We start from the raw sequence: 12769 nt of genomic DNA on the forward strand, positions 1-12769 counted from the left end.
TGAAATATCCCTAATCGCTCAAGTATTCACACACAGACGGTTTCCTCTTTTATCTTTGCCTGATCACACCACACCACCTGACTTCTTTGGCTCGTCACAGGCGAGTAAAAATAGTCAAGCGGTGCCGACTGATAAAAGACGGTGTGAGGCTGCTTTGAGAGGCTGTCCTAAATTACGCTCCTGATGGAGAGTTTGTGACAGTAAAGCAAATACACTGATAAAACGCTGCCTAAAATGCCTACAAAGGTTCCTCTGACACATCCACAACCAGGAAAACCCAATAATAAAAGCATGACTGTACCTACTATAAGCTTATTAATAAAATACACAGTATTGCTTTTGCCTCTTTAATTTAACGAAAATGTAATATTGCCTATTAATTTAAAGTGTTTCTTTTAGGTTAATGGTGCAAAAGTATGGAGATGATGAACAATAGAGAGCCAAACATATAATGCACGCATTTATACATACATGATCATTTTAATTCGAGACATAAAAGTAGAAACCGAAAGAAAAAAGCAATTCAATTTTTTGTTTGCATTATTATCACAAATAAAATTCACACCGGTCCCCAGAGTGGAAGGTAAAGGACTGGGGCACTTTGGCTCATTAACTATGTCCAAAGCAGGAGGCAGCAGCGTCACCACATCTGACCGTCTGTTACCAACTACACGTGGGATCAGAGAATTAATGCGGTGTAAAAGCGAAACACAAGACTAAAAGGCCAAGCGGCGATGCTGAACCCAACGTGGAGTTCACAAATCATTTAGTTCAATCAAAAAGACCCAGTGTTGATTGAAGCTGTGTAACGAGCCGTGTCCGACCACATGGCGTCCACTAAGCATCAAAGGAAATGTTTTAGCACTGGTTTTTAAAAGTTTGCTTTGCACTTGCTTCATCAACATTCTGCCATTTACATTCCTGTGTTTATTCAGTGAACATGTGGGTCAATTAAAGTATGAGGCTGTAAGTAAATGTTGCCTGAATGTCCTCAGTTTATTTAAAATATAAATAAATGCTTTTTGTTTAATTTCTTCGGTTACCGGGACCCGGCCAGGCATAGCCTGAAGGAGCCACGTGGAACCGTCCTCAGGTGGACCCATCCCCCGCAGGAGGAACCGTAGGGGGCCGGTGCATGGTGGATTGGGCAGCAGTCGAAGGTGAAGGCCTAGGCGACCCAATCCCTGGATAACCAGTCTGGCTATTGGGACATGGAATGTTACGTCACTGGGGGGGAAGGAGCCTGAGCTTGTGCAGAGGGTCGAGCGGTACCGGCTAGAAATAGTCGGGTCTGGGCTCTGGAACCCAACTCCTTGAGAGGGGCTGGACCCTCTTCTACTCTGGTGTTTCCTGCGCCGACAGGCGGCAGGCTGGTGTGGGCTTGCTCATAGCTTCCCAGCTTAGCTGCCATGTGTTGGAGTTGTCCCCGGTGGACGAGCGGGTCGCTCTCCTGCGCCTTTGGGTGGGGGATAGGTCACTCACTGTTGTTTGTTCATACAGACTAGACGGTAGTGTGGAGTACTCAGCATTCTTGAGGTCTCTGGAGGGAGTGTTGAAAAGCGCTCCAACTGGGGACCCCATTGTTCTTCTGGGAGATTTCAATGCCCACGTGGGCAACGACAGTGATACCTGGAGAGGCATGATTGGGAGGAACAGCCTCCCTGATCTGAACCCGAATTGTGTTATGTTATTAGACTTCTGTGCATGAGCATTTGTTGGGAATGTCTGGGTGAACCCTCTGTCAGACAGACCTTTAACTCACACCACCAAGGGAGCTTGGTGGTGTGAGTTAGAGTTTGAGTGGAGCATCAGGTCTGCTTGACCTGTGGGACTCCTGAGGCAGCCGATGGGTACTGACAGGCCAAGGATGCTGCAGCTCGTGCAGTTGCGGAGGCAAAAACCCGGGCCTGGGAGTTTGGGTAGGCCATGGAGGAGGACTATCGTTCAGCCTCAAGAGATTCTGGCAAACCGTTCGACGCCTCAGGAGAGGGAAGCAGTCCTTCACCAACTCTGTGGGGGGTGCTCCGGGAGTATGGAGTCCAAGGCTCTTTACTAAGACTTGTTGGGTCTCTGTACAACCGGAGCAGGAGCTTGGTTCGCACTGCCAGCAGTAAGTCAGACCTGTTCCTGGTGCACGTTGGACTTTGGCAGGACTGCCCTCTGTAACCGTTCAGTTCATTATTTTTATGAACAGAATTTCTAGGCGCAGCCAGGGGCCGGAGGGGGTCTGGTTTGGGGAAGTCTCTGCTCAGACTGCTGCCCGGTTGAAAATGGACGGATGGATGGATTCTTCTTTATGTTAAATATAAAAGCTAAACATGTGATATGGTTTTCATGTGCAAAGGAAGATTTTTAAATTAATGCATGCAATGTAATGTAGAAGGTAAAAATGTTAAGAACACAAACCTTAGAAAGAATAATGAAACCTAGTTATACATATTACTGCTCTAGGCCTGCTCCTAATCTACTAAAGGGTGCAGAGAAATGACCGACCCTAATGAAAAAAAGAAAAATGGCTGTTCTAGTTAAATAGGAAACGCGAGCACTCTGATTTATACCCCTGACATTATACTTTGCTGTATAATGATTTTATCACTAGACCCACAGAATTAGGGCCCTGGTGTGCTCAGAGTGATGCAAACAGTTTCATAATAACTATTAGTAAGCAAGCAGGAGCTGGAAGTGAGACTTTATTCTCTATAACCGTGTAACTGTGAACAGCCAGAATGTTTGTCGTGGTGCTACCACTTTTAGTACATTCACATCTATTCATATCATCAACCGGCGTCATTCGCCACAGTGTGGGATGGAGCGTCTTTCTGTGTATACGCGTGTCTCGTCCTAGGACCCAGAGAAACGTAGAGGAAGCATCTGGTGTGAGAATCTGAGAATGTCGCAGACTAATGTACCTCGCTGCTGTTCCCAGAGAAGCTTCACGGTTGGTTCTGAGAGTGTGGTTCCACTGCACTGTACGATGATGCTGCAGTTTAAATATCAAGAGTCTTTATCAGTCCGTTTTGGTTTTGTTCAACGCTCCCTTGTCTGAGGTCACGCGGGCCAATTGTGACTCATTAGATAATTGCTTATTAAATGGAAAATCCATTCTGAGCACATGCCATCAAATCATGGATTGTTAAAGACAGTATTCTCTTTTTCAGCACGCGTTGCTCACAAACAGCAAAAAGCCAGATATTTAATTACTACACATTAACAAAGCAGTAAGGAGCCAGTGTGTGGCCTCATTCTGTTGCACTATTCCACATTGTCTTCCCAATATGCTGGTGGAGACTAATCAAACTATGCCCCGAAGGCAATGGTGCAGCCTGTATGAAAACGCATTCTAAGCAGTTATTCTCTCAGAAGAATATTTTTGAATTCATGTATCATGTTCATGAATCCTAGGTCTGTCCAATTCATGTTTCCAAAATAGGAGTCAGGGCAAAATAACAGCTGCTAATTTCTATCCTTGAAAGCATCAATTCAGATTAAATAGGCATCTCTTAGCATAATCATAGCTTAGTGGAGGAGAGCTCGTGACATTTAACATCTGGGCTTGAAAGTAATAATCAGAAATCACAACACTGGCTTAAATGTTTTTTGTTGGAATTACACGCATAGATGCATAAACCTGACCTTATGGACATCTGGTGACCCTTCATTAAAGGGAAGTTAATGGACATGGAGGAGGATGTAGCACATGTTTACTCAGTTATGGTTTCTGACTATTAATAATGGATACTAATAATAATTAATAAGACTTAATAATTGATCATTGATAGTACATTGTACATGGAACATTGGGTTTTCAGATTTGGTTTTCTGTTAATATACAGTACGATACCAACTCTGATCTACAATGTTAAGCTCATCAGAAAAGCTGACTTTGCAGTACAGCGTCCAACAGTAGACTGAAACTTTGTGTTTGCGGTAGGCACTCACTGCACGTAATTAGGCTTTGAAAAATGGATTAATAAAAAGAATGTCAGGTCATTCAGTAATTTAAAAGCTGCTAGCATCATAACATAATACAATTATATTTGCTATAAAATGCACTGCACTGCATTTGCAAGGTAGATACATCATACCGTAAAATAAAGTTCCTTAGCTTCCTAGTAGTTTATCAGGTTAAGTCTGTCAAGGTTTACTCTGCACTGAAGAAAACAAGACAAAGCTAGACTAAAATGATTATAAATAAATACTCGTACTTTACACTGTTTAGTGTGACGTGTACTGATGCAGAGCCAACTATATTGTATATATTCAAATGTATGTATGTATGTAGACCATTTGTTTGCATTGTTAATATTAGTAGACATAGAGTCATGCCAATATAAGCAGGCAGCAAATAAAACCACAATATAATTCTAATTCCATAAGGGCAGCTCCATAGCAGGCATTAAATGGGAACAGTAGTGACAGGACAAATGAAAACACTGTTCATGTGAAGCCAACTGCGTTTGTAAGCTAAAGTGACACCACAGTTAATATCTGCACCTCAGGTGGGGCTGAAAATGCTTTAGTTGTAATTCAGACAGGAACTACACATAAGTATAGAAAGTCAAATGTTGTTGTGTGTTGAAGAATGGCAACTCTGCACGTCACGCATTGACGTCACATTCAAGTCACAATGAATGATCAGAATCAGAGCGTCCGGGCGTGAGAATGAAACCCAACGCAAACTAATAACAAAAGCAAATGTAAAAGGCCCAGGAGAAACACAGAGCAAATTATTCTGACTTTTATGAAAACAGTTTGACTGGCGCGTCTCTTCCTGCTGGCAACTTGGTATTTAGCAGTAAAAATAGACGACGCGGGGAGGGAAAACAAATGAATAAATGATTGTGTTTTCTACCCCGCACGCAGACAGGAGGCTGGGGCGAGGATGGGGCTGGGTGGGGACTAGGGGGGAGAGACGGGAGGAAATTGGAGACGTCGAGGGGGAACTAAAGAAGGACGAGGTTTGGGTGAGGGGGAGGAGGGGAGAGAGAGGATGAGGGGGAAACAGGGGGTTGTGGGAGGAAAGAGCCGTGAAAAAGTAGATCTGGAGCATGAGAGAGAGCGAGAGAGAGAGAGAGAGAGAGAGAGATGCATATTGGTCTGTGTTACTGCAGACACTGCTCATATATGATGAATGGCCTGCAGATACCAGTGAACAGCTAAACGTCTCCATTGTGTGCACTCGGCCCTGTGTGAGTCCTAATTTGTTTTACCCCCGGGTGGGTGGTGTCTTTTCAAAATAGCAAAGGAGAAGGTGCATCTCTAGTGACCATCGACAAATCCCGATAATCCAGGTCTGCGTGAAAAGCGCGACAGCGGAGTGATCTGCCCTGAGGCCTGTCTCAGACTTGTTCATTCATTTCTGTCACGTCAAATCCAGGCCACCGTATTTCATGCATAAGAATTTAGAAGAAGAATTAAGAATGAAGGTAAATGCTGCTTGATAATACAAACTATCTATTGTCTCTCCCCCACTGCGGTGATGTGTATCACACTAGATATTAGTAGATATTACTATTTGCTATTTTGATGTTGCAATAAGAGAAGGCACACGTTGCTCATGGCAAAGTATATCAGGCCAAAGAAAGGCCTGTCTGTTTGATGCTTAATGAATGGCCGCTGTTAAGACCCGCCTCTGGCTGTTTAGCTCACGCTCCGCTCTGTGATGCACGTTTCAGGTCATCATTACTTAAACGCGCCCTGTGTCCTGAGACTAAAGGGAAGCGAGGAAAAGTGTGAGGAAGGATGTTCAGTGGATGGAGACAGTCGGAACGAGTCAAAGCGTGTTTTGTTATTCTCTCCCTCTGTGCATCAGCTCCTCCAACCTACAGCGACGGAAGTCATGGCACAGAAACATATCTATAAAGTGCTGGTTTATTTATAACGGGGTGCTTTATGTATCTGGGTTGAATCGCTGTAATTACAGCTGTACTGCAGTAAATAAGAAAAAGGAGAGAGATGCAGTTGCTTGCTTTCTGTTTCAGTGTTTCATCCGTAATGCTAAATTATTATGATTCAATCAATTCATGACCTAATTTCAGTATTTATTTGTGTTGTATTCCAGCTTCCTTCCCCTTTAAAGTTCCCTCTCTTTCCCTCGCGCTCGTCCTTTTAGTTTCTCATGTTCACCTCCTCTGTGTTTTCCTCACCTCTTATTTTCTCCCTTTCACTCCCTGCTCCTTTCATTGCTCCCCCCCCCCCCCCCTACTACAATCCCACCACCTCCATCAGGCGTGCAGTGGTTTCTGGCGGTGTCGCTGATTGATGGCTGGGCGGCCTATTAGTCCAAAGGCCGGCTCCTACACCGGCTCCTAATGTGTGCAAAGCAATCTGAAAAGCGTGCGCGTGCTGGTGTGCAGCCTGTCACCCACTCTGAATACTGAGCAGTGTTTACTGTGACAGCGTAGCCAGCACAGTGCGACACGTTGCACAAATACCTCATAATGAAACAGTATCCTGACGACAGGAGCGTTGGTTTTCTAATTCAAATACGCGTTTTAGCGTCTCATTCGCCTGATCAGCTCAAAAGAACATCCCGTCCCCCATCTGTGAGTGCTCACGTGACATACTGACTTCATGGAGGAAGTTACTGGTCATGATGTAGTGTCAGTCATGCTTGTCACAAGTTCGTCTGAATACACATCTGGATGCAGCTGGATGACTAAAAGCCAGCTGGTACCTGCACTACGTCTGTGAGCCTGATGCATGGACCGCTTCCACAGGCAAACCACCAAGAGAGAGAAGCACAAGACCGACGGACAAGACCTCACTGAGGAGTCAGTTTGTGTAAGGAGCCTCTCTTCTACAGTAAATACTAATATCCCACTACAGGACGCTGGGGATCCTTGAAATCCTTCTCCCATCAAGGAGGATGACCTCGACCTTTAACCCATTAAAGGTGTCCACTAGAGGACAATGTGTAAAAATCAACAAATCAAGAATTAAAGAATTAAACTGAAGAGGAGGTAGAGAAAGCGAAGGAAGAGGAAACAAGCTTTCCGAGCTGCAGGAGATGAAAAAGGAAAGTAGGGCACAGACGGGAGGAGAAGGCGCCGGTGTTGTTTAAAGTTGAGCCATCACACGCGCCCGCTCCCGGTGCTGCCTGCCAGCGCTCGTCCCGCTCCGTCCCCTGGTGATACACAGCTGCACCTTTCAGAGCTTCGGTCCGCGCGCCGCTCATCCATCTGCCTGCCGCTCGCTCGCTCGCCCGCTCGCTCGCCCGCAGCCTGTTCGTTTGGCTGCTGTCACTTCCTGCTCTCGCTGTCGTGTGACGGTTCAAAAAAAGGGGACTCGTCGCCTTTGCTAATTGACCCGCGGCGTCTGACCTTTGGTCCTGAGGCCGAGTTTCGCCTGCAGCCACTCGTCCTTTAGCTGCTTTGTCCCCATAGCTTTGATATTTCTATATATTGTTGGGTGCATAGTGTGTTTTTGTGTAGGTTTGACTGTTGGAAATAAGGAAAATCTACTCGGCGCCTCTTCTCTGTGTGATTTCCACAGATTTTTCAGTGGTTTGTCTTGAAGGAAAGAGACATGAATCAACAACAGACGCCGCGCTGTTTACCAACAATTATCCAAAGGTTATCCATCTCCTGGGAGTTCACACTGGCTTCTCTGTCTGAGCCGCACGGTGCTTTCACGTGAAAAGCTTGTGCGAATGGACCCATTTCCCCCCATAAATACACTCATTCTGTCAGTCACAGTCACAGTCACAGCAGTAACTAATGCTCCAGCGCTTGTGCTGTGTTTGGCAGATATACTGTATCAGGATCCATACATTTCATTCTATGATAATGACACAGCTTTCTCACCAACTGCACCTTTGGTGGAAACTAGGAAGCAGAATAGGTGTAAACTCCATTTTATCGTTGGCTTAATTGGTTGTTTAAGATAAATCTGGTTTTGGTTTTTAACCCAAAATTGCAAAACAAAGTCCATGGGTGAGTTGAAAGATGAGCCAAAGGTGTCACAGAATGATTTGCTTATTAAAGTCTGTACCTGTCAAAAGAAACTCGTCTGTGATAGTTTATCGCCTTAATCTCAGAAATAAAAACCTTTTTTCTAATTTCTTTGTATTTTTACAAGTATTGTTAATATCTTTAAGAAACGCAGCTGACTGAGTGCTGATCACAAACAGTGTTTCTTTGTAGTGCAACGCTGGGGGCGCGTAACATTTTCTAAATGGACGTATGAAAACGCAGAAGTCTAAACTTCTCAGCTTTTAGGAGAAATTTGCCGTGACTCATTCATTTGCTTCCCTGCACAGCTGACCTTTATATGTCAGGATGCCTGCGAAGCACATGCTCTTTGTCCTCTCACTGATGAAAAGTGTGCGTGATGCGACCAGATTACACATTATGTGTGACTTGCCGGTTTTCATAACTAGAACGATGTAATAGAACACGAGTGTACTGCACTGATCAGCTATGAGGGCCCTACTCATCAGAGCTGAGAGGGATGGATGGATGGATGGATGGATGGATGGATGGATGGATGGATGGATGGATGGATGGATGGATGGATGGATGGATGGATGGATGGATGGATGGATGGATGGATGGATGGATGGATGGATGGATGGATTAATCGCTTACTGAACGCTGCCACGGCCAGGATGAGAGTGACCACAATGGAGATCCAGGAGACCCAGAGCGCCTTCTTCCTGTAGCTCTGGGCCTCGTGAGGCTTCAACCGCATGCTGCTCTCCAGGAGACCTGCAGTGAGACACATCCATCTGTTACGAGGGCAATGTGAGACGTGAGAACCAATGTGAGACTCCTCCGCCTGGAGTCACAGACGAAACAGCCCAGATTTGGAACTCGCCTGAAGCTGCTCCATTGTCGCCAAACACGAGGGCGGCTCTGCAGACTCATGCAATATTTATAGGTCTGAACTTTTACATCCAGGAGTGCTTTTAATGCTGTCAGCTGTCATTCTACCCAGATATTCATCTCAGGGGCTGTCACAGTCACCTGTGAACTGTCCTGATACCGAGAAGGTGTTTACTTTTTGCAGTGCTATAACGTCAGGCAGGTAGTGGAGGAGATGGAGAAGGATGGACCCAACTCAGTACCTGCACGTTCTGCATTCTAAAAATGCATTTACTTAACCATGTATGTAGGATTTATGTTCATTATCTATACAATAATATTACTGTATATATACTGTATATAGGAACTGATTTGTTAAATAGGTAAATACAAAGCAGAGTTTGTTTTCTTACAGTATATGTACAGTACGATACATTATGATTTATAATGTAGCTGATGGTGAATGTATTGAGTTATTGAGTTGGTTTATCTCATCTGGCATCTTAACTGACAAATACAATACTATGTTTTACTGATCTCTTGCTACAACATATCGTACAAGCAGCAGCTCATAAACTTTTATTGACAATTACATCTCCAAGTGAGGACCCATTAATGCACTGAGGTGACCACCAAAACTGGTGATGTGGAACACATTGCACACACAGTGTGTTAGTGATTACAACTTGACTTTGTTGTCATAGCGACCAGACTGATCCACCCTGGCTCTACCCGATCTGGAGCGTTATTATGACACCGGCTCCACAGACGTCATCCTCACTGTGTGATCAGTTGGAGAAGACGTGTGCGCGTGCGTGTGCGTCACACGGAAGGAGACACAACTGCTGATAAAGAGCTGATGAAGTCACATGAACGCTTACTGTAATAGAGGGGAAAAGTCATTTGGGCCAGATAAATGGGCGACAGAGTCAGTGAACCAGGCTCAGGCTTCAAGAACCCACTGGGAAGATTAGAAGCATATTAAAAGCAGCCTCACCTGACATTTCTAGTCTAAACGATGGTCCTAAAGATGTTGTAGATAATAGCTCCCTTAACGACTCATGGTTTCAGTTATGCCCTTCCTGCCCAGTTTGCAATCTAGGCATTTTATTTAGAATATGCCGCCTCAGCTTGAGGCTTGGCAACTTCTCAGCAAACATTCTGATTCTATCCTCTTACACACCAAAGCTCATTAATACATAAAATATTATACAATCAACTTGCATTATAGATATAGTTTTCACAAACACTGTTCTACAGCTGCTTGTTGCTTGTTTTGCAGTACGTTGCAGTATCATTTATCTAAGTTTATTTTATAAGTCTACACCCTCAGGATATATTCATATTTTTAAGCCTGACAGCTTTATTCGAAGCTTTTCTTTCCGCTTTCCTCTTATTTATCATCACACACTGGACTTGTATGAGTTGCAGTCCTTGTTGCTGTCCAGTGTGGGCGTAGACAGCGCATCCAGACTGACTTGGCTCCTACTGGGACCTGATCCTTCACCAGACTCCCGCCGATGGTTTGTAATGGGCATCCAGATCAAATCCAGTCATTTGACTGAAGGCATTTTATTTCTAAAACCACATAATATTTAAGAAGAAAAATCTTCAAATTGTGAGTGTTGTATCCATTTTACTCTCTTGCATCCATAATTAGGTTTGATTAAAATAAGTAAATTCTATAATGAGAAACACTCTCTTCTTGTTTTTGGGACTCCTGCTTACAGGACTTGACTTTCCTCAGTGACATCACTGGCTGTAACTGACTGAAATCAAAGACGCTCACATGACTTTGGTCCAAAGGAATCTACAATCCTCTGAAAGGCCTCAGTCAGGGAAAAGACCTAGATCAATTTGATGTAGTATTAGTGAGTAAAGTCTATCACATGTGGTACTGTGTGTAGAGTTACAAAACACATAGTTCCACTTGTTTACTCTGTGCTCAACGTATCAGTATTTTGTATTTAAACCATGTAATGTGTGCATTTGTTGTGTCAAATCGCATTAGCTGGACTAGCTGGTGTGTGTGTGTGTGTGTGGGTGGGTGGGTGGGGGGGTGGTTGTGTGTGTGTGTGTGTGGGCAGAGAGGGGAAGTGAGACACCACGGTTAAATCGCCTCACTCACATGATCCAGACTGGAGGCATGTGCTCCACATCTCCTCCTGTACAGCTCTGCTTAACACGCACTTGTGTGGAAAGGGTGAGAGTGAGTAGGTGTGTGTGTGTGTGTGTGTGTGTGTGTGTGTGTGTGTGTGTGTGTGTGTGTGTGTGTGTGTGTGTGTGTGTGTGTGTGTGTGTGTGTGTTTTCTCTGTGACACCTTTCTTTCTTTACCATAAGTAACATCAAGGGAAGCTGTGGAGGCCGATTAAATCCTCTCATCCACTCGTACACACTTTTACAGTATGACTGAGCAGTTTTTCAGCTTTGCACTCAATCTTCCAAAAACCTGTTGTTGACTTTATGTCATGTTGAAATGTGTGTTCAGCTCGATATCGGTATAAATCTATTCAACTGCCTGACTTTCAAAATAAAGTTCTCTCCTTAAATGCCAATTCATAACCTTTGATGGTTTCCTACTCTCTGTCTTAGAACTATGAGCGTTGGGGTCAGAGGTTGGAGGTCAGGGGTTAAGGGTTGGAGGGGTTTTAGATGTGAGAAAACATTTATGGATCAGCAACACTAAATACAAGCAGTACATCTTCAAGCCATCAATCTACTGTACAGCCTTTTGTTGTTAATGCAATGATTGAAGTTTAGGATTACTATATAAATGAGGGCCTTGTCCACTGTTGTTAATACAAGTTGATGAATAATAGTATAAGGTCACACAGCAACAAACATGCCCTAAGGAATCTGCACTCTTAATGAAAGTGTATTTCTCAGTAACAGGCTTTAGGCTTATTTCAGACATTCACAGGATAAATATGCCTCTGGGTGCACGTTTAAGGCGACGACTGTATTCTCTCATGCAACTTGGCTTCTTGGGGAGAAAATGAGGCGTGAACTGGGAACAGCTGAAGGAAAGCGGCGCCAGAGAATAAATAGATGACAGGCTTCGGAGATTAATGATTAGAACTTTAAATTCATCTTCGAACTGTACAATGCTGATGTGGGGCCAATATCAATTATTCAGACACGAGCTAACTAAAAATACCTCGCTTGGTTAAAAATAGACCACCTTCCACGCGGCTTCCCCTCAGCATCCACGCAGTCAGTCACATATGCGCACATCCATCCATGACCATAACTTCCAACCAAACGCACGCATTGACGGGTAAATGGAGTTACCTTCTCCCTCCACGCTGTCTGTGATTTTCATCTCCTGGCCCGTGCTGAGCTGCTCGGGCTGGCTGGGGCTCTTGGTTTGCTGGTGGTGGTTGTTACTGAAGCCATCCGGGGGGCACTGGCCGTTCCGCACTGTGGCCGGGCACGGATCCACTATAGTCGGGTCCGGGACAGGGTAGGACTCTTGGGTCGCCGGATCTGTCATTGTTGCAGCAGTTGTTTTCTCTTCAGTCTCGGAGGCAGTGGAGGATGAAGATTTTAAAAAAAAGGGGGGGGAGGAATAGAATCAAACCGGTTCGTTAAGTGCAGCAGCCATCCAGTGCGTCCAGTCCGCCACCGGTGTTGAGTCAGTTGCGCAGGGGAGGAAGATCAGATATGGCGATAAGAGGAGATGGGGAGATAGAGGGCTTATTTTCCCAGCATCCGGAGCGACGCCAGTCCCTGTGTGTGAACTCAGCGCTGGAAGAGGAGCCTGGATGTGGATGCAAAAGGTCCGGCTGAGCCAGTTATCACACACTTTAGGGTTAGATGCGGCGACGCGATAAATTGCTGAGATCTGCTGTGGATCTGGCAGGCGGTGCCAGCAAGTTTATTTCCCCTCCTCCCTCTCCCGCTTCTCTCCTCCTGCCATAACTCAGCGCCTAATTCCCACACGGACCACTGGCAGACCTCTGTC

General features: G+C 44.9%; 1 protein-coding gene across 1 annotated transcript in view; it reads right to left on the reverse strand.

The window, feature by feature from the left end:
- The window catches only part of tmem163a (transmembrane protein 163a), a 35087-nt gene extending 22407 nt beyond the window's left edge, over window positions 1-12680 (reverse strand). Inside the window, exons 1-2 of the mRNA XM_029135882.3 lie at window positions 12097-12680; window positions 8589-8708 (exon numbers count right to left, since the gene is read on the reverse strand). Coding sequence (XP_028991715.1) covers window positions 8589-8708; window positions 12097-12298 — 322 coding nt within the window. The 5' untranslated portion in view covers window positions 12299-12680. The remainder of the gene's footprint in view (window positions 1-8588; window positions 8709-12096) is intronic.
- Window positions 12681-12769: the final 89 nt, after the last annotated feature.

The sequence above is a fragment of the Betta splendens genome, chromosome 21, assembly GCF_900634795.4.
Source record: "Betta splendens chromosome 21, fBetSpl5.4, whole genome shotgun sequence".
Lineage (NCBI taxonomy): Eukaryota > Metazoa > Chordata > Actinopteri > Anabantiformes > Osphronemidae > Betta > Betta splendens.